Source organism: Phasianus colchicus, chromosome 9 (assembly GCF_987193195.1).
Source record: "Phasianus colchicus chromosome 9, bPhaCol1.hap1.1, whole genome shotgun sequence".
Taxonomy (NCBI): Eukaryota; Metazoa; Chordata; class Aves; order Galliformes; family Phasianidae; genus Phasianus; species Phasianus colchicus.
The window spans coordinates 4285268-4305312 of NC_143444.1; the positions used below are offsets into that span (position 1 = coordinate 4285268).

Genomic DNA, 20045 nt, shown 5'->3' on the forward strand with positions numbered 1-20045 from the left:
GCATATTCTGAAAATGTTGAGGGACCTTGATTCTTCTCTTGCCCAGAACCAACAGGCAGTATGCAACTGGGTAGCAGACTTAAGGGCAGAATACAAGTATCGCTGAAGAAGAGGGAAAGCAGTGGTTTGTGCAGTACTCGGGACACAGCTGGTCACACTCACAAGTACTATGGGCAGCCATGATTCTCAGGAGCCAGCATTATCTCCTCCTTGCAGGAGGAAGTAAAAAAATTACAAGAGCAGCTGGTTGAGGAGCAGCAGCAGTCTCAGCAGGCAGAAGCACTGATGAAGTGCTTGGGGAGGGAAGAGAAGAGGCCTTCTGCCTCTAGGCCAACTCTTAGACTACTGTAGGTAGCCCCGGCCCCACTTCCTTCCAAGACAACAAACATGAAGCCCAACCCTCTCTCTTTAGGAGCTAAGGAAGGCACAGCCCCCCCTTGTAGCTGAACTATGCAATCAAGGGATTACAGCACCTGCAAACTCTCCTTGTAACTTTCCTGTATGGCCAGTGTGGGAGCCCTGTGGCAAATGGAGACTTAGAGTGGACTGCAGGCGTCTGGGTGCCGAGACTGCCCCTTCAGCAAAAGCTGCCCAAAATGTTTCAGAATTGATTACTGCCCTACGGGAACAGGCTCATGCCTTTCTGGCTGCCATTGATGCCTAAGACAGCTGTTTTATGGTCCCCTTGAGGAAGGTGGAGGACAATCAATTTGCATTTACTTGGAGGGAGTGCAATGCACAGTCACCCGATTACCCCAGGGGTACAGACACTCGCCCACTCTGGCGCTCGGAGCATTGGCACGGAGGCTGGAGAAGCTCACGTTGGACCACGGTGTCTGGGTTTGTCTGTATACCGATGACATCCTCATATGGGGGAATGATGATGTCAACGTAGGGAATACCCAAGCCTGCGCAGTGAGACACCTGAGGAGCCCTGAGCCAGCCGGGACACTTTGGTCTCCTCTCAGTAGGTGCCTGGCCGTGCTCGCACCCCTACAGACACACCGGTGCTCTCCCACCAGGGCTGCCCCTTTCACAGCCCCTCACCCCGATCATCACAGCCCACCTCACACACACACCGGCTCAGCCAGCTCACACTTTGCAAGTCACAAATCACTCTCCCTTGCACGCCCACGCTCTCTGCACTTGCTGCCACCACCGACACATGGATCCATTGCCCCGTGCTCTGAGCCCAGTAGTCGCACTCAGAGACCAACCATGCACGAGTGCACAGATGAGACAGCACTCAGGCAGGATAGAATAAAGATAGCATTTAATCAGAATTCTATGTTGACAAGATGGAATCAGAATTCTGCATTGACAAGTTGGAATCAAAATTCTTCACTGACATGATGGAATCAGAATTCTACATTGACAGGATGGAATCAATCTCTGGGGAGCTGCCTGGTGTTTGCAGCCTCGTGCCTCTCCTCTCGCTGTCCCCTGATGCAGCTGCAGGTGCAAACCCTGCGCAGAGCCCGGAGCACACACCTGATGACAGCTGGCATCCGGCGGCGAGCTGCTGTGTGTGGTGCGGCTGTGGTACCTGTGGGGGACAGAGAGCTGTAGGCAAGGGGCAGAGGCGAGCTCCTGCCTGCCACCCACCACCATGGAATTTCCCTGGGAGGACTGGCCTGGATATGGCAGCGCATGGAACGCTGTCAGCCTCCATGCCACTTGGTGGGCCATCTGAGCTTGACAGGTCCCTCCCTGGGATTGTTTTCTGTCTGGGGACGTACCTGGGCCATCCTCCGGTGCATCTCTGAAGCACACGGAGCTCTGTGCACGTTCTTCAGCCTCTGCAGAAACCTGTGTGAAGAGAACAAAACCACACACCTGTAATACCACTGGCTGGTGATGGTGTGGGTGCCAGGGGTCCAGGGGAGGGATCCCCTTTCCAGGCCCCTTTGATTGAAGGCAAGGCAGGAATAACAGAGGGGCTGTCCACCCTAATGCATGGAGCTGGTTGGAAAGGAGACAGCATCTCCAGGCATCTCCCCACAGCGCACACTCCAGGCACCACTCCTGCCTCTGCCTCCAATTCATGCCTGGTGCTGACCTTGCTCACCTCATGCTGAGGGCCCACATCTTCTGCTCCCTCACATGCTGACACATGCTCCTCAGTCATGGGATCTGCAGCTACAGATGAAGCTGAAGAAATGGCCTCCACCTCACCAGATGGCTCATCGGATGTGCTGGATGTGATGCTGACTGCCTCTGATGCAGCATCTTCCTCAGAGTCACATCCCCAGTCTTCCTCCACATTCTCCAGTGTTGAAGGGCAAGGACAGGAGGGCGGGTGCATGCCCTCATCTCTCACTGCATTGTCTCTGGCATCCAGCGTGCCCTCAGCAGTGCTGGCAGCACTGTCGCTGTCATCACTGGACTCTTCCAGTATAACTGACAGTCTAACAGTCCACTTTCTGGAGTCACCAGAGTCAAGAAACCCATCCCGTGATGTCGTGGGCCAGATACCTGGCGTGCCCTGAAGAGCGCCAACATTATTGAATGTGTCACCTCTTGCCTGGAGCCTTCGCTGCCTGGGGCTTCTCACATTCCTTGGCCAGGAAATATTCCAGTGTGACAACATCTGCTCGTTTCTGTCCTCCTCACGAATTCTCCGCATTGCTGGGATCATAGGAGAGTACCCAGAGGGCTCCCTGTTGATCTCGCTGGGATCTGGCAGTCTCCGTGCTTCTCCCAGACCTTGTCCGGAGGATTCAGGCATGGCCATAGCTGATTCTTCTCTTTCTCCTCCCTCGGACATTGGCAAGGGGAGCGATACTGCATCAGTCTCCTCTGCAGAGCTTGCAGCCTCGGAAGAATCTGAGCTTTCTGCATCTTCCAGCACTGATGCAGGTAAAGGCTCAAGGTGCCCTGCAGGCCCTGGCTCAGCATCCAGAAGAGATGGTGAACACACAGTGCGTACCTCATCAGATGGGGCAAGAGATGCAACTTGCAGGGTGCCAGATGACTGTCCTGCCGTTTCTATCTCTGCAGCCTCTTCCAACTCTAGCTGCGAGTCCTGGACTATAACACCTCTGGCTGAGGAATCATCAGAAGCAGAAAACTGGCCCTCAGCCCTCGATGTCACACTGCAGACGCTCAGCGTGTCCTGAGCACTGTCAGCTGCACTGGCACTGTCTTCTGTTGCTTGGGGCCTTAGCAGCGGGGGCACGCTCATGCTATTTGGCCAGGAGATGTTCCAGTGTGGCAGCATCTGGTCCTTCTTTGCCTCATCCCGGATTCTCTGGATTGCTGGGTGAACTGGAGGATATCCATATGCCTCCCCGTAGACCTCTCTGGGATCTTGCAACCTCTGTTCTTCTCCCAGAGACTGGTTGGAGAATTCAGGCATGGTGCTAGCCGTTTCTTCTTCTTCTCCCTCGCATGCTCTCCAGAAAAAAGGTGCTGCATTGGCCTCCTCTGGAAAGTATTCAGCCTTGGAAGAAGTTGAGTGTTCCCCATCTTCAGGACCTGTTACAGCCAAAGCCTCAAGGTGTCCTCCAGGCCCAGGGTCTGCAGCCAGAAGAGAAGCCGAAGGCATGCTGCCTGCCTCATCAGGTGAGGCAAGAGATGCGCTCCGCAGTTTGCCAGGTGAACATCCTGCGGATTCCCTCTCAGCAGTCTCTTCTAATTCTTGCAGCTCAACCTGCACTCCAGCATCCCTGGTTCGGGAACCACCAGAGGCAGGAATCTGAGCCTCAGCCCTCGATGTCGCGGAGCGTACGCCCAGGTTTCCCTGAGCAGTGTTGGCAGCACTGGGCCTGGGCACGCTCACAGAGTTTGCCCACCGTGTGTTGCAACTGGACAACATCTGCGGTGTGTGCTGAGGTCTCGGGGCAAGTACTGGGAGTCTGCTGCCTCTAATGGGTCTGGCATGCCGAGGCACGAGAACAGTTGAGGGGACTTCCAGGGCTGGACCCCGGCTCTCAGCCCCTGCTGTCCCGTCCTGGACATGCAAGGTTCCCGGAGGTCTCGGGGCAAGGACTGGGAGTCTGCTGCCCCTGATGCCCACGGCACGTGCTCTGCCACTTGGAGATGCTGTGGAAGAGGCTGCCGCTGGCAGAGCAGGCAGCTTGCAGACCCCAGAAGCTGCTGCTGCACGCCTGGGTGCTGCTGCCGGCAGCCCCGCCCGCCTTAAGCGAGGCAGCAAGGGTGGCTGAGGCTGTCTGCTTTGGCCACTGGCACCGCCGCCGGTCGCCGACTCCAGGAACTGCCGCCCGCCCGCCTGCAAGAGAAGCCGAGGAGAAAGGCCGAGTGAGCGCGGTCCTCGCCGCTCGCGCCGCACGCAGCACCGAGGGCAGCGCTCAGCCCGCGGGCGGCTGCCGCCCCGCTCCCCACAGCCGCACCGGCACAGGGCGGTCCCCACGCGGCGCGGGAAGACGTCCGGCCCCGCCTCCCTCGGGCTCCCTACCTGTGCGCGGCGGCTCCCGGAGGCCCGCGCGCTCTCCGGGCCGGGCAGCGGCGGCAGACGGACGCCGCGGAGGGACGAGCCCGGGCTCCGGCCGCCCGGCGGCACCACCTGCGGGGAGAAGGAGAACCGGGATGGAGGCGGCGAAGGCGCGGCCGGCGTCCCCCGCGGCGGCGACTTCGACGGCCGCCGGCGGCCCGGCCGAGCCCGAGCGCCTCCCTCCCCGGCCCGCACCTGTCGGCGGTCGCGCACGCGTGGCAGCCCCGCGTCGGGCTGGCGGTCGTCCTTCTTCTCCCGCTCCTCGCTCATCGCCGCGTCCTCGCGCAGACGCTCGGTCGCACGCACCCGGGGGAGCCGCGTCCTCCTCGCGGAGCCGCTCTCCCGAGAGTGAGCGGCACTCTCTCCGGGGGACTCCGGCCCCTCGCGGCGGCCCCGCGTCACAATGGCCTTGGGGCGCGACGCCGGCCCGCGTCACGGAGCCCCGGCGCCGGGCTCCCCTCTCCCCGCTCCCCTCGGCCGTCTCCGCGGCCGCCCCGCGCCTTTCCCGGCGGCGCCGTCGCCGTCGCTGTCGCCGTCGCTGACGGGCTCGCCCTCGGCCGCGCCGGGGCCGTCGAAGCGGCTGGAAGCGGCCGCGTCCGGCACGGAGCGGCCCCTGCCCTCGTCTCGTCGCCCAGCCCGGCCGAGTCCACCCGGCCCGAGCGGCCCGTCCGCACCTCGGCCCCGTCTTCGTGTTGCGGCTCTCCGGCCCCGCTTAGCGCTCGGATGTGCCGCGCTCTGTGGAGCAGCGTGCGGGACGCAGCTCAAGTCTCTGGAGATGAGCTCGCTGTGGAGCAAGAGTTGTGGTGGGAGCTGCATCTCATAATGAGACCCATGGTGGAGCAGTCTGTGACAGAATGACTTTAGTCCTTGGCTTGAATCCGGATTGGATTGATTCTTTATAAACTGCTGTCTTTGGGAAGTCCTCTCTGGATCACTTTGGGAAGGAGCACATCCCAGATGAGGGGCTTCGTGCTGGAGCTGGGCACAAGGCGAGGATGAACCGGCTGCAGAGGCGAAGCTTCATTATCTGTCCACAGTCCCTAATTCCCCAGCTCCAGCAATTGGTTTACTTCTTAAACATCTCCTGATTGCCACAAGGCACACATATTTCAGGATATATTTTGGAGTAGGCCTTTGTCTAATTAGCTGTTACGTATCAACTTGGAAACTAAAACAAATGTGAAGGTAATTTAATTGTATAGACTGCTATTGAATAAAAAAGTTATGAGCTAAATTTTGCCTCAATACTCAGAAACAGCTTCTCACAACAATTGCATTTTCACTGAATCACACAGAATCACAGAATGGCCCGGGTTGGAAGGGACTCCAAAGATCATGAATCTCCAACCCCCCTGCCACATGCAGGGCTACCAACTTCCACATTTAATACTAGACCAGGCTGCCCAGGGCCCCATTCAACCTGGCCTTGAACACCTCCAGGGATGGAGCATCCACAGCCTCTCTGGGCAACCTGTTCCAGCACCTCACCACTCTCACAGTAGAGAACTTCCCCCTGACATCCAACCTCAATCTTCCCTCCCTCGATTTAAAACCATTTCCCCTTCTCCTTTACTCCCCTCCTGTTTGTAGGTTCCCTTTAGGTATTGAAACGCTGCAATGAGTCGCCCCGCAGCCACCTTTTCTCCAGGCTGAACAAGCCCTGCTCCCTCAGCCTGTCTTCAAAGGAGAGGCGCTTCAGCCCTCCGCTCATCTTCGTGGCCCTCCTCTGGACCCTCTCCAACAGCTCTCTGTCGTTTTTGTACTGGGGGCTCCAGACCTGGACACAGTACTCCAGATGGGGCCTCACAAGAGCAGAGAGGGACAATCACCTCCCTGTCCCTGCTGGTAACCCCTCTTCTGATGGAGCCCAGGATACCATTTGCTTTACAAGCTGCAAGGGCACACTGCTGGCTCATGTTAAGATTTTCATCCACCAGGACCCCCAGGTCCTTCTCTGCAGGTCTGCTCTCAAGGACTGCTCTTCGAGTCTGTAGGGATGCCTGGGATTCCTCGGCCCAAGTGCGAAACCTTGCACTTTTTTGTGTTGAAATTCATCAGGTTCATCCGGGCCCACCTTTCAAGTCCATCGAGGTCCCTCTGAGTGGCATCCCTTCCTTCCACCGTGTCAACCACACCACTCAGCTCGGTGTCGTCAGCAAACTTGCTGAGGGTGCACTCGATTTTGTCGTCGATGTCACTGATAAAGATGTTAAAGAGCCCTGTCCCAAGACAGAGCCCTGGGGGACACCGCTTGTTACCAGCCTCCATCTGGACATAGAACCACTAATCACCAGTAGAACCATTAATCACGTATAGAACCATTAATCACCATTTTCATGGTATCTCAACTGATTCTTAGTTTCTTAGTTGCAGTTTTCAATTTTGAGCATGTCAGTGGTTTATGGGCCAGTTCAGCCTGGTTCCATGACTAATGGAGCAGGGGGCAACAGATCTACATCCTAGGAAAAAGGGAAGGGGAGAGGGGAAAAAGGGTGGGAAATGGGCCTGAAAACAGAACAGCAGCAACTATCTGAGGAGGAAAGTTAATTTACTAAATAGGATAGCGGAATGCAAGGTAACACAGTATAACACAGTATAAAAGGAATCGAAGCTAATAAATCAAATAAAGTGAGAGAGAGTGTGTTCAAAAAACTGAAGGCCTTACTCTACTGCTGAAGACCAGACGGCTAGGGAGTGCACACTGCCGAGATGAGCAGAAAGGGAAAAGGGCACATCTCATGGTCTATGAACAGTTTTATCTTTCCCTCTGAATGGAAAACAGAAACAGAACAGTGAACAGTCCTCTGGGATATGTCGTTCTTCTTCTCTTCTGAGACACGTATAGACGGAACTATCCACTACCCACGGAACTGGAGCATTAACTCTTTAACTCCCCGTGCACTACATGATTTTATGATGTGGAATACCTATAGCGAAAGTCATGAAACCATGATAGAGCAGAAAGTATTTCTTTCATACTGAAGTACATTAGGCATTCAGGTTCAGCTCAGCGGGTCTGTTTTTATCAGTGTGTATATTCTGCATGTTCTAGCAATGTTTTTGCAGTTCTGAGCTCCTTGGCAAAATTGTAGTGGGAGCAGTTACAGAGTTCTACTTAGTCCAGGGAATATTTTTAAGATAACCAATCTAGATCAAAATGAAGTCTGCTTCTATATTTTTTTCCAGGAAAATGACATTCACCGTGTTGTGATTTAAACCCTCAGGAAGCTCAGTGCAACACAGGTGTTTGCTCCCTGCTCCATCAGTGGGATGGAGAGATAAAAACTCTTTACTAAGACAGAAAAGATAGTGAAAAAAAATGATAGTAATAATAATATATATATATATAGTTATAAATGTTTTGAAAACAAGTGATGCACAACATAATTGCTCACCACCCATGGGCAATGCCCAGTCCATCCCCAAGCAGCGGTGGCCCTCTCAGCCAATTCCCCATGGTTTTATAGTTTTTTGACACGATGCCATATGGTATGGAATATCCCTTTGGCAGTTTAGATCGACTCTCCTGGTTCTGTTCCCTCTCAACTCCTTGTGCTCCTCCAGGGCCCTCGCTGGCAACAAAGGATGAGAAGCTGAGCAACCAAAATGTTTTGGCTCTGTGCAGCACTGCTCAGCAACAACTAAGGCGTTGGTGTGTTACCAACGTTGTTTTTTCTCCTAAAGCCAAAACATAGTACCAGATGATCTGAAGAAGATCATCTGTGATAAAAATAGGACACACAGATATATCTAATTGCTAAGCTCGGAAAAAGTTGTTTATAAGAAAAAGCAATAAAACATTATTAAAGTAACCTATGGTTGAATTAATGCACTATCTTGATTCTGCCATAGCTGAACAGATGTTTCAGAGAAAACTGCATGAATATTTTTTGATACCAGTCAGTACATAGTCAGCTACCACAGGGAAGCCTTCTTTACGTGTATAAGCAATTACTGCAGATTATCCCTTTCCAGAATAAAAGAATAGTATGAAGTCATACTACTAAATTTACTCTGTTTTCTCTTATTTTTGCTGTATAAGCTCTGATATTTTAGTACAGGAGCACTAGAAATATGTCTGCTCTGACAGAAGATGATAAATAACTTTTAGAGTCTTAAGTAGTGTCATTACAGACCTTTTCTTTTACTATAGGAGAGACAATGTTCCAGATTGTAAAGTGAGAATCTATATATGTTTACCAGAAACGTTTGAGATATTTCAGACCTAAAGATGTCCTTCTGTGTTATTTAAGCAGATGATCTCAACGTCTCTAGTTTTGCTGGTTTTCTTAGATTAACAGGAATAGTGAATATCAAGTGTGAAAATCTCGAGTTATAACAGAGTTATTTCAAAACTCTTAAGAATGTTCTCTTTCTTAATTTGAGCTAATGTTTTCTTTCTTTTTGACAGTTGTCACTTTTATATCACAGAAGATACCAACTAATTTTTTACATTGTGTAGTCTATTTTATTTTACTGTCAGGTACTCTTTGAAATAGAATTATTAAGAGTGTAACTAGTAACTGGCAAAGAATAAGAAGAATTTCTTTTCACATCCAACAACGAAATCCAGGGGAAGGCCCCTCTTTTCATTATTCTCCAGTATATACCTTTTCATGTAAGTTTTACTCAGCTTATCTGCATGCAACAAAAAGCTGGTGTGCAAGCACTCTCCCCTCTGATTTTTTAGCGATGACAAATGTCATCCTTTACCCAGTGACATACTGGATCTTCACACAAAATCATTTGGCATTATTTTTAAGACTCAACAAAAACTCAGCAAAGTGCTCTGAGACAAAAGTGGTTTGACATAATACACCTGCAGAATAATACGGAATATACTTTTAACAAATCCAGGTATGATCTGTAGGGAGAGCGAGTTTTGAAGACATTCAAATGAAAGTGGTGCAAGATTTCTACCTGACAAGTTTTGACAGCAGCATTCTTCATGGCATAAGAGATTTCAGTTGTCTGGAACTATTTAATGGCCACCCAGCTTGATTTATAAAGAGCAAATTGTTGTTAACGAACTGCTCTGGCTTCTGGATCATGTGAGAGTCTGTGAAAGTATGGCAGTATAACATGGGCATCAAATATAACCTGCAGTAAATAGGGCTTGCTTCTATGAAGATGTTCAAAACTTCACATGATATTCATGACATTTTTGGGGAAGAAGGTTACACTGAGACACTCGTGTACTTGAATATGTACTGGCATATTCGCTAGGGAATATCACATTGCTTGATTCTTGTCTTGCGCCACTGGGCTCAGTTGGACAAGACATAACTGGCAGAACCAGCAGGCAGTATGCAACTGGGTACCAGACTTAAGGGCAGAATACAAATATTGCTGAAGGGAAAGCAGTGGTTTGTGCAGTACTCAGGACAGTGCTGGTCACACCCACAAGTGCTACGCACAGCAATGATTCTCAGGAGCCAGCATTATCTCCTCCTTGCAGGAGATAGTAGGAAAATTACAAGAGCAGCTGGTGAGGAGCAGCAGCAGTCTCAGCAGGCAGAAGCACTGATGAAGTGCTCAGGGAGGGAAGAGGAGCGGCCTTCTGCCCCCGCTCCTTCCCAGCACCAAACTAGCACAGGCACAGAGAAATTATTCTTGAGGATGGACCCTTCTTTCGACTGCTCCCTTGGAGCAGACCCTACAGTAAATCACAACCTCATCAATGCTAACTCCCTCAGAAGTTGACCCTCAGAAGAGTGAGTTAAGTTAGATCTAGGCACTGGAGTGAGAAACTGCCTTTCCCATCTCTGTTAAGCAACGGGGGAGATGGGACATGTGGGTATTTACTAACCCTTGTGTATGCGAACAGTTCCGTTGTGGATGATGGTGCTGTTTAGGCACTCTCCCCCCAGTTCCCCACTGGGCTAGTCCAGCTCTTAGACTACTGTAGGCAGCCCCGGCCCCACTTCCTTCCAAGACAACAAACATGAAGCCCAACCCTCTCCCTTTAGGAGCTAAGGAAGGCACAGCCCCCCTTGTAGCTGAACTATGCAATCAAGGGATTACAGCACCTGCAAACTCTCCTTGTAACTTTCCTGTATGGCCAGTGTGGGAGCCCTGTGGCAAATGGAGACTTAGAGTGGACTGCAGGTGTCTGGGTGCCGAGACTGCCCCTTCAGCAAAAGCGGCCCCAAATGTTTCAGAATTGATTACTGCCCTACGGGAACAGCCTCATCCCTTTCTGGCTGCCACTGATGCCTAAGACAGCTGTTTTATGGTCCCCTTGAGGAAGGTGGAGGACAATCAATTTGCATTTACTTGGAGGGAGTGCAATGCACAGTCACCCGATTACCCCAGGGGTACAGACACTCGCCCACTCTGGCGCTTGGAGCATAGGCACAGAAGCTGGAGAAGCTCACGCTGGACCACGGTGTCCGGATTTATCTGTATACTGCTGACGTCCTCATATGGGGGAATGACGATGTCAACGTAGGGAATACCCAAGCCTGCGCAGTGAGACGCCTGGTAGTTAGTGCTGGCAGCAGGCAGTGCTGGCAATGCTGGCAGTGCAGGCAGTGCGGGCAGTTTCACCAGCAGAGGTTTAGGTTGGAGCACAGGAAATCCTGTGTACAGAAGGGCGTGTTAAGCACTGGAACAGGCTCCCCAGGGCGGTGGTTGAGTCACCGTCCCTGAATGTGTTTAAAATCCATTTGGATGTGGTGCTCGGGGACATGATTCAGCGGTGGGTAGTTAGAGTGAGGGTAGGATGGTTAGGTTGTGGTTGGACTTGATGATCTTGAAGGCCTTTTCCAACCTGAGCAATTTAATGATTCTATGACCTGCGTAACCTATATAACCCCAGCATATCCTTAGAAATAGCTGATGTGAAAGGTATGAATACCATATACATGTTCGTAACGTATTTTAGAAACAGTTACTGAATTACGTGACAAATTATTGCAGCACAAAGCTGCAATGGACTTTAAATGTTCTAAAGAATGTGGGTATAGTATTCTGAACTAGGAAACGCACTGTAAGGTTGTTCATTAGGCCAGCAGAAATGAAATGCATTTAACAGACTTTCAAGGAGTCAGAGCCTTTACACAAAGCAGAACTGTCCTACCCTGTGGGAACGTTAGGATGCCGTAGGCAGGCTCCAAGATACTCCCCTCTATCCTCCTTCCAAGCTTTTCTCTACGCAAGGACAGACGGATGACCAGAACAATGACCCAGTGTAAAAGGGCACAAATGCTAGGGGGTAATTGAACAATTAAGAGGCTATGCTTATGTTTATGTTGTAAAGCAGACATCGGAAAGTTACGGCCAAATGCTTGTTAAGAAAGCAATTGTTAGAAGGCAATTAACCAATTAAGGTATTTGTGTTTGGGTGGTAAGAATTTGTGTTTACTTGGTATTTGCATGATTAGTGAAGCGATTTTTCTGCTAATATCATGTCTAGGGCGATCCTATTCTCCCAGGCCATCCTACTTGTAGCATCCAATTGCTCTGCAATTCCCTTTATTGCCTTCTTTGTATAGTTTATACATCTCTGTTGATTGTAATAGATGTAGTTTATCCAATCCACGTTCTTGTTAATCGTCACCCACCAGAATAGCGACTCAAATCCTGCAGCAATTTGATTTCTAGCCTTAAATTCATCAGGGGCACCTCTGGGCACCCCAATGGAATCTATATGTATTATATCACCATCAAATGGGACTCCTAAACCTCTTCTGTTCCTTTTGTGAATGTGAGATAGATCCTTCTCAAATGCCAGAGTGAACGGAATGGCCAGTTGAACAAGTGCACAGGTACCTCCCCAATTAGATGGGAGAGTGGACCATAAGATCTTCCCACCGCAGCACTACCAGAGATCCGCTCTAGGGATTCCCAGCCTTGAACAGTTCCCCGCTAAATCCGTTGTAACATCCACGGTTTCACTGCACAGTGAGAAATTCCCTATAAGCCTGGTAGCCTTCACACCCTGTCTTGAGAGACAAGCTGTATGGTACCTATGGCCTTAGAGAATGCAGGAGGGATTTTGGCATCCATCTCCAATATGGGGGGAAACAACAGGGACAGTGATTTACAGGCTTCATTTCCCCAGGCGGTTTTCTCCTGGTACAGGGCAATCATACATTGCATCCCTTGGGAATCCTTGGTCCACCCTAAAGGAAGGGATACGACCTGAGCTATAGGCCGTCCTGATGCACAAGCATAGCAGTTGCTATGGTTGAGACTCCGGACAGTCTACTTAATCCATTCTACCCAGGCATTCACATCCCTGTATCCCGTCTCAATTTCAAATGTTTGTCTGAGATCTTTTATTTCCGTAATTAGCAGAGTTGCAGGACTTTTAGAAGGAATTTTCTCTCCTTTTTTCTCATCCTGAACCTTTTGAGTATAGTCAGGTAATGAATCCCATACAGCTACTCTGAATCTAGCTACTGGGTCCTTTCCCCGAATGTTTATTCCAATGCCAAAAGTGATGCTAACAAGGCTATCGGCCTTGCTAATTGTTATTGTTACCGGATTACACTGCAAAGTCTGGCAGTCTGGTTGGACAATTCCCTTGAACGTACTAATCCGTTCTTTCAGGGTGTGTGATTGCAATGTATCAGATATCCCTGGGGTGTATGTCCAGCCTTGATAGACAGTCGTCCACCATACATTATTCCATCCCCCACAGGGGGATCTCTTGTTCATGCCTAATTCAGGACACAGATATTTCTCTTCATGACTCAATTGTCGTTGGGCACTTAAGCCCCCACAGGATATCGCATTGCAAGCATCAAATGTGACAGTCTGAGGCATTTCTTTCCTTGTTACATTTACCCACATCTTCACAGGGTATCCTCCCGCTCCCCTCTGCAGGTCATCCTTTTCCCAAGCAGTCAGTTGACTAAGGCATTTTTTGAAGGTGATTGCTGTCAAAATCAAAATTACTAATTGGTCTTTCCCCCACATCATTATTTACTCATAAATATTTGTACCGTTACTACAGTGAAGAACAGGATATACTCCACTAGAAATACAAATATATCCTAAATGCCTCTCTGTCTATATTAGTAATGGAAAAAAAGATTAGTTTATTTACAATTTCTTTCTAATTTTTATCTATAGAGGATCCTTCATGGCAACAGTTTCCCACACTTCAGGGTTAGTGGAGGGTTTTACTCGGGTGTAGTGAGTCCAACCTTTCTCGGCTGTCCTGATGGCTGTTTCTGTTATCAGAAGTACTTGGAACGGTCCTTCTCAGTCGGGTTGCAGCTTTGCCTCCTTCCAGGTCTGGATGAGGACCCAGTCTCCAGGTTGGAATGGATGAATCGGAAATTCCAGAGGTGATGTCTGTGCTAACAGTCCTTGGATTCTGAGAGACGATAGTGAGGAAGACAATCCGAGTATATAGTTCTTAAGAAACATACCTTTAGTTTCAAACTGCGGTACCTCATTTTTTATTCAGCTTTATTTTTAAAGGGGTTATTTTCAACCTCCCCCCCATTCCCTTCCTTTGCCCAGACCATGGGATCTATATCTTTCTCATCTGTCTCAGTTAACACATTCATTGATACTGTAATTCCCTCCTGACAGATTGTTATTTGTATTCCCAATTTCATCATAAGATCTCTCCCCAATAAATTAGTACCAGCATCATGTACATACAATAATTGTCCTGTTACTGTCTTACTCCCTAATCTCAATTCAGTGTTTTCAAAAAGTGGTACCGTCATCCCCTTTCTCTACCCCACTTGTACCCCGTTCCTGGTACCAGGATTATACAGTTACTTTCTGGTGTCTGTACCCCCCCATAAGTTTTATTATGTTCCCTTAGAACCAAATTCTATAAAATACTAAAGGGCACAAGAAGGTGTCCATCTGGATATACACCCATCTGTCAGCTTGCTCTCTTCCCTTCTAAATCATTAATTAGATTCCTATCCTCTTTAGAATACCTTATAGGCTCTGATTAAGGTTCAGATGTGTTAAGTTTACCGTCTGGAATTAAAGCCAGTTCACCAATTTCTTTTCCTTCAGCTGCCTGTTCTGCCAGCTGATCCACCATCATATTCCCAGTTTCCTGTACAGTGTCACTCTTCTGATGTCCTTCAGTGTATGCTGCTCTTTGGTAGATTTACATCACGCTGAATTTGTTTTCCTTGTGTGTAAGCAACCCTTGCTCTTTCCAGATGATACCACGAGTGGGTACCACCCCAAAGGCATATTTAGCATCTGTCCATATTTTTAAGTTTCTTGTTATTTCAGCCTTCTGAGCGGAAGTCCCCACAGCTAATGGTTTTGCTTCATTTACCTTGTCAGTAGCAGTTACTGCATATCCTGCCTTACAGTTTCCTTGTCTCACAAAACTGGTTCTGTCGATGAATCCAGGGGTCCTCAGCGTCGTCCAGTGGTTCCTCCTGCAGGTCTGACCAACTGGTATAGACAGCCTCATGCAGTCGCACACTGCTGGCTTGGAGGTAGCTCTTTGTTGGTGTTCTGGGTGTTCAGCAAATTGCTTCCTTCTTTTTGATCAGTTGTGCTTTCTGTTGAGAAACTTGATACCCATTTAAATCAAGAAATTCAGCAAACTCACAGTCCGTTGTACACAGTTCTCCTTTGATACTGTGGCATCCACGTACTGCAGTAAAGTTCCACCATGGAATAGAGGAACCCAAATCTCAGGCTCACAAGCTGACCAGTTCTCAAACATCATTGGGTTGTTCTCGCAACCCTGGGTCTCACTGTCCAGGTTAACTGAATTTTTGTTTTTGTGTACTTCAAATCCAGAATGGCAAACCCCACCAACTTATTCCTCAGCTTGGTTAATAAAGTGCATGGATTTACCACCATGGGTTGCATGTCTTCAACATTTCTATTAACTGCCCTCAAATCTTTTACCAAAGCATAGCTCTTGCCAATCCAAAAAGTTATTTATTATTTCTTTTATCCTCCTTCAATCTTGTATCCGAAAAGGGCATTGCTTTACCCTGGCTAGGCTGACTCCCATCTATAACTTAACTTTTATTGAGTTGCACTGTTTTTTTGGTTTTTTTTTTGGCTCTGCCAGGCACTCCTGATGCCTGCAGTCCTGTGTATACCTGATTTAGGATTTACCTAACTTCTGGGGGTACAACATTGCTTTTGCCAGTTTGTGTTAAAGCCAGACCTAAAATTTTCAGTCAATTGGTCTTGCTTGACAATTAGCTCCAATTTTCTCTACTGAATTTAATCTCTACATTCAACTGTTCTAATACATCATGCCCAAGTAATGGTTTTGGAGAACCTGGTGTGTACAAGAATTTATGTATTCCTACTTGTTCTCCTAGCCTGTATTTAATTGGTCCCCCCAAAAAGTAACCTTCTCTTGCCAGTAGCTCCTACAACTATTTCAAAAATCATCTACGGGTAATAATTCTTGATGTAGCACAGGGTAAAAGCCACCCGTATCAGAAAGTAAACTCTTTACCCTGCTTCCCCAGCTGCCTTCGGTCCAGTGGGGGTGGAACTCTCCCTGAGCCCTTCCAGGCTCCCCCTTACCTCTTCTTCTAGGTAAGGACATCCCTGTTACAGCTTGCTCAACTTTGCCTTCCTCAGCCTGTGTTTTTCCCAAACCCTTTTCACTTTCCAGACTTTCATCATTACTGAAATACAATGTTAGTAATTTCTGTTTCACTCCCTCCCCTCCCCAGGATTCCGGTGCTCACACTGGGACATCGGGTTTCCCGAGATCTCTGCAGATGACGGCTATTCTCACTCTCACTGTCCCGCCCCATCCCCATTCACAAGTCACACACCCTGCACAGTTACAGCGGGAAGCTCTCGCCCCCAGCTCTTTCTCTCACTCAGAGTTGTTCTTACAGACCGTGGGGGTTGGGGGGGGGGGGGGCTAGTGCGGGGGATGTGTTCTCATGCAGACCCAAACTCTAATATCCCGAACTCACTGTTTTCCTTAACCTTTTTGCCGTTTTTTTTCGTTTGTTTTCCCCACAATTCCACTATTTGTACCCTCAGTTACATTTCCATGTACCATTAACAAATAGATTTCCACACAGCATCGAGACAGTTTCTACCACTCCCTTCAAAATCCACAAATCAAACAATACAGTTCTTCAATTTCCACAAACACCCAGCATTTGCTCTCATGATTAGAGTACTCAGTTATAAAACCGGTCTCATTCTTCCATTTATGTTCCTGGTTTCTTATCCAATATTCCCCCTGGCTCACCAGCAATATTTTTCCAGTGAGCCAAAATACAACCCAGGGAGGTCTTCTTGGTATCACTTTAGACACTCTCTGTTGCATAACAGCCTCATACATGACATGACATAACATAATTTAACACTTTCACGACATAAACATTTAACAATCACAAAGACAGTGACAATAATCAGTACAATTTATCCTCAGGATCCTTCCTCTCTCTGCCTCCCTCCAGGGCCCAACCTTCCCTCTGTATTCATTTCCCACACTTGCATAGCTGCCCACCTCCTTCTCCAATAAACAACACATCAATGATAAACATCATTTCCATCCATGAGTAGAAATTAGGCCCTAGAAATTGATCTAATTGTTCTGCGACACTTATTGGATCCTCAATTAAGGAATTCTTCTTGAAAATCCTGACTTTTCTTCTAGTAAAAACAGCAGGCATTAGCATACCCTATTTCCCTTTGAGCTAAGGACACTGCCCTAAAGGATAAAGTGAAGTATTAGTAAGGTTAGTGTTAGAGAAAGGAAGGCTCTCTAGGTCCCATTCACATTACTCCAACTCGCTCAGTTAATCGAGAGTGCATCCTCTCTGTCTCTTGCATTGCTTTAGAAATCTAAGGGGGGAAGTTATCTAAGGGATCCCATTTATGATCTTTCTGCTTCTCTTTCCTTTTTCTTCTGAAGTTTGACTCCTCCTTGTGAGGAAGATTTTATTTTATTTTTTTTACTTCTTGCATCCATTAAGCGAGATAAGCCAATCCTGTTTCAGAAAAAGGAGTCAGTTTACTGATTACATATAAATACAAAGGCAGACAGGCCCATCTTCGTCAGACCCCTACTTTGGTCAAAATCATGAGTTTTCCCTGTAGTGGCTCTCTAGGCTATGTCTGTATACAGTATTTAAACATCTTTTCCCTGTTCTTTTCCCTGGTCTGGGGATTATTTTCCAAGCTTCTTTCCCAACGGGCTATCTCTAGGCACGAATTTGGGGACCCTTTTCCCTGTTCTACGGAGCTCCTATTCCCCATCCCTCCGGAATCCGATTCTTGGATTTGGGGCCAATCCCCCCGGAGCACCTCGCTCCGATTCTCAGATTCAATAGGGGTGTGCTGCTGCCACTTCGTCAAGTGCACAGGTACCGCACACCAACAGCTCCCTGCCGAGACTCACCCGAGTCTCCACCGACCCCCAAGGCAAGAATTAAATTCCCTTACCTTGGTCCATGCATGAAGTTACCGGGTCTCCAGGGGTCAAAGCACATGCCTGCCTGCCCCTTGGCTTTCACAGAGCCCGGCCTGTCTTTAACAGTCTCGGTTTCTTATCGGCCGTCCCAAGGAGTCACCTCGCCACCCAGACAGAACCTCTGAAATCAGCAGGGTGCACCTATCCTGTCCAGGGCAGTAGGGAGACCCTCAAAGAGGCGATAATTATCCCAGATGAGCCCCCAAATTGTTGGAAATATCCAAATAATTTTTCAGGACGGTTTCTCTGATAAAGCAAATTTTATTCGCAATTGCAATAGCGGGCCTCCTGCAAGCAGGAGAGCACAGAGAAAACAGTGTTACATCTTTTATCCCTACTGCCTGACGCTTATCTCTTTCCCCCCTGCTTCCTCATTGGCTGAGTACTGCAGGTTCGCACTCTTTCGCGACGCTTCACTAATCATACAAATACCAAGTAAACACAAATCCTTACCACCCAAACGCAAATATCTTAATTGGTTAATTGCCTTCTAACAATTGCTTTCTTAACAAGCATTTGGTCGTAACTTTCCGATGTCTGTTTTTTACAACATAAACATAAGCATAGCCTCTTAATTGTTCAATTACCCCCCCTAACATTTGTGCCCATTTTACACAGGGTCATTGTTCTGGTCATCCGTCTGTCCTTGTGTAGAGATAAGCTCGGAAGGAGGATAGAGGGGAATATTTTGGAGCCTGCATACGGCTCCAGAGTAGGACTGATTTGTGTAAAGGCCCTGACTCCTTGAAAGTATGTTAAATGTATTTTGCTTCTGCCGGTCGAATGAACAACATTACAATGTGTTTCCTAGTTCACAATACTATATCCACACTGTCTAGAACGTTTAAAATCTACAGCAGTTTTGTAGGAAATAATTTGTTAGGTAATTCGGTAATTATGTTTCTAAAAATGTTACTCACATGTATATGGTATTCTTACTTTCCGCATCAGTTATTTCTAAGGATATGTTACAGCTTAATTTTTTAGATCAGGAAAGTTGCCCTCTACCCTCGATGTTGTGGTGCAGGTGTCCAGCATTCCCTGACCTGTGTCAGTAACGCTGGCACTGTCATGTGCTGCATGGGGTCTCAGCAGCCTGAGCATGCTCTCACTGCTTGGCCAGGAGATGTTCCAGATGGACAACCTCTGCTCCTTCCTCGCCTCATCCCGAATTCTACGAATTGCTGGGAAAATTGGAGAATATCCATAGGTCTCCCCGTAGAGCTCTCTGCAATCTGGCAGTTTTGGTGTTTCTCCCAGAGGTTCTTTGAACAATTCCAGCACAGGCATAGCTATCTCGTCTTCTCCTCCCTTGCATTGCTGACTGGAGGAGTGGTGCTGCATTGACCTCCTCTGGACAGTGCGTGGTCTCGTTTTCTGCATCTTCTGGCACAGATGCAGGCAATGGCTCAAGGTGTCCTGCAGGCCCAGGACCAGCGCCCAGAAGAGAAGCTGAACGCACAGTTTCTGCTTCATCACACAGGGCAAGACATGCATTCTGCAGCTCTCCAGATGACTGTGCTGCAGTTCCTGTCTCAGCAATCTCTTCCACATTATGCTGTTCATCCCGCACTCCAGCATCCCAGGATAGGAGCTCTCCTGCCGCAGGAAAGAGGCCCTCCACCATCGATGTTGTGGTGCGGGTGTCCAGCATACCCTGAGCAATGTCAATAGCACTGGCACAAGCATGTGCTGCTTGGGGTCTTAGCAGCCTGAGCATGCTCATGTTTGGCCAGGAGATGGTCCAGCTGGACAACATCTGCTCCTTCCTCGCCTCATCCTGAATTCTCCAGATTGCTGGGTGAACCGGAGAACATCTGTAGGCCTCCTGGTTGACCCCTCTGGCATCTTGCAGACTCAGTGCTGCTCCCAGAGCTTGTCTAGAGACTTCAGGCACGGTGGTAGCAGTTACTTCTCTTTCTTCCCCCTCACACACTCTTGGGAACAGCACTGCATTATTGGCCACCTCTGGAGAGTGTGCAGCCTTGGGAGAATCTAGGTTACCTGCATCTTCAGGCACTAATGCAGGCAGGGGCTCCTTGTCTCGCTCTTTGCCACCTGCCTGCCCTTCTGGGCCCTTCTGAGCTGCTCTGGAAGATGGTGTAGTGGCAGCATGAGTGTCGCTGCTGCCCTCCTGAGCATCTCTCCAAGCTGCGTGGACCTTCCCAGCCTTGGTGGACAGCA

General features: G+C 48.8%; 1 protein-coding gene across 1 annotated transcript; it reads right to left on the reverse strand.

Moving 5' to 3' along the window:
* Positions 1–1385: 1385 nt before the first annotated feature.
* Positions 1386–4723, reverse strand: LOC149916757 (uncharacterized). Its single transcript, XM_090145777.1, has 4 exons — positions 4006–4723; positions 2069–3864; positions 1740–1809; positions 1386–1546 (listed from the first exon to the last, which is right to left on the reverse strand). The coding sequence occupies exons 1-4, from the start codon at positions 4721–4723 to the stop codon at positions 1386–1388; spliced, it is 2745 nt and encodes a 914-aa protein (XP_090001903.1).
* Positions 4724–20045: the final 15322 nt, after the last annotated feature.

Coding starts and splice junctions, on each gene's coding strand:
- LOC149916757 (XM_090145777.1), bottom strand. CDS start 4,723: ATGAGCGAGGAGCGGGAGAAGAAGGACGACCGCCAGCCCGACGCGGGG. Junction 1,810..2,068: donor ATGTGGGCCCTCAGCATGAG/GTGAGCAAGGTC, acceptor CTCTTCACACAG/GTTTCTGCAGAGGCTGAAGA. Junction 1,547..1,739: donor TGCACCGGAGGATGGCCCAG/GTACGTCCCCAG, acceptor TGTCCCCCACAG/GTACCACAGCCGCACCACAC.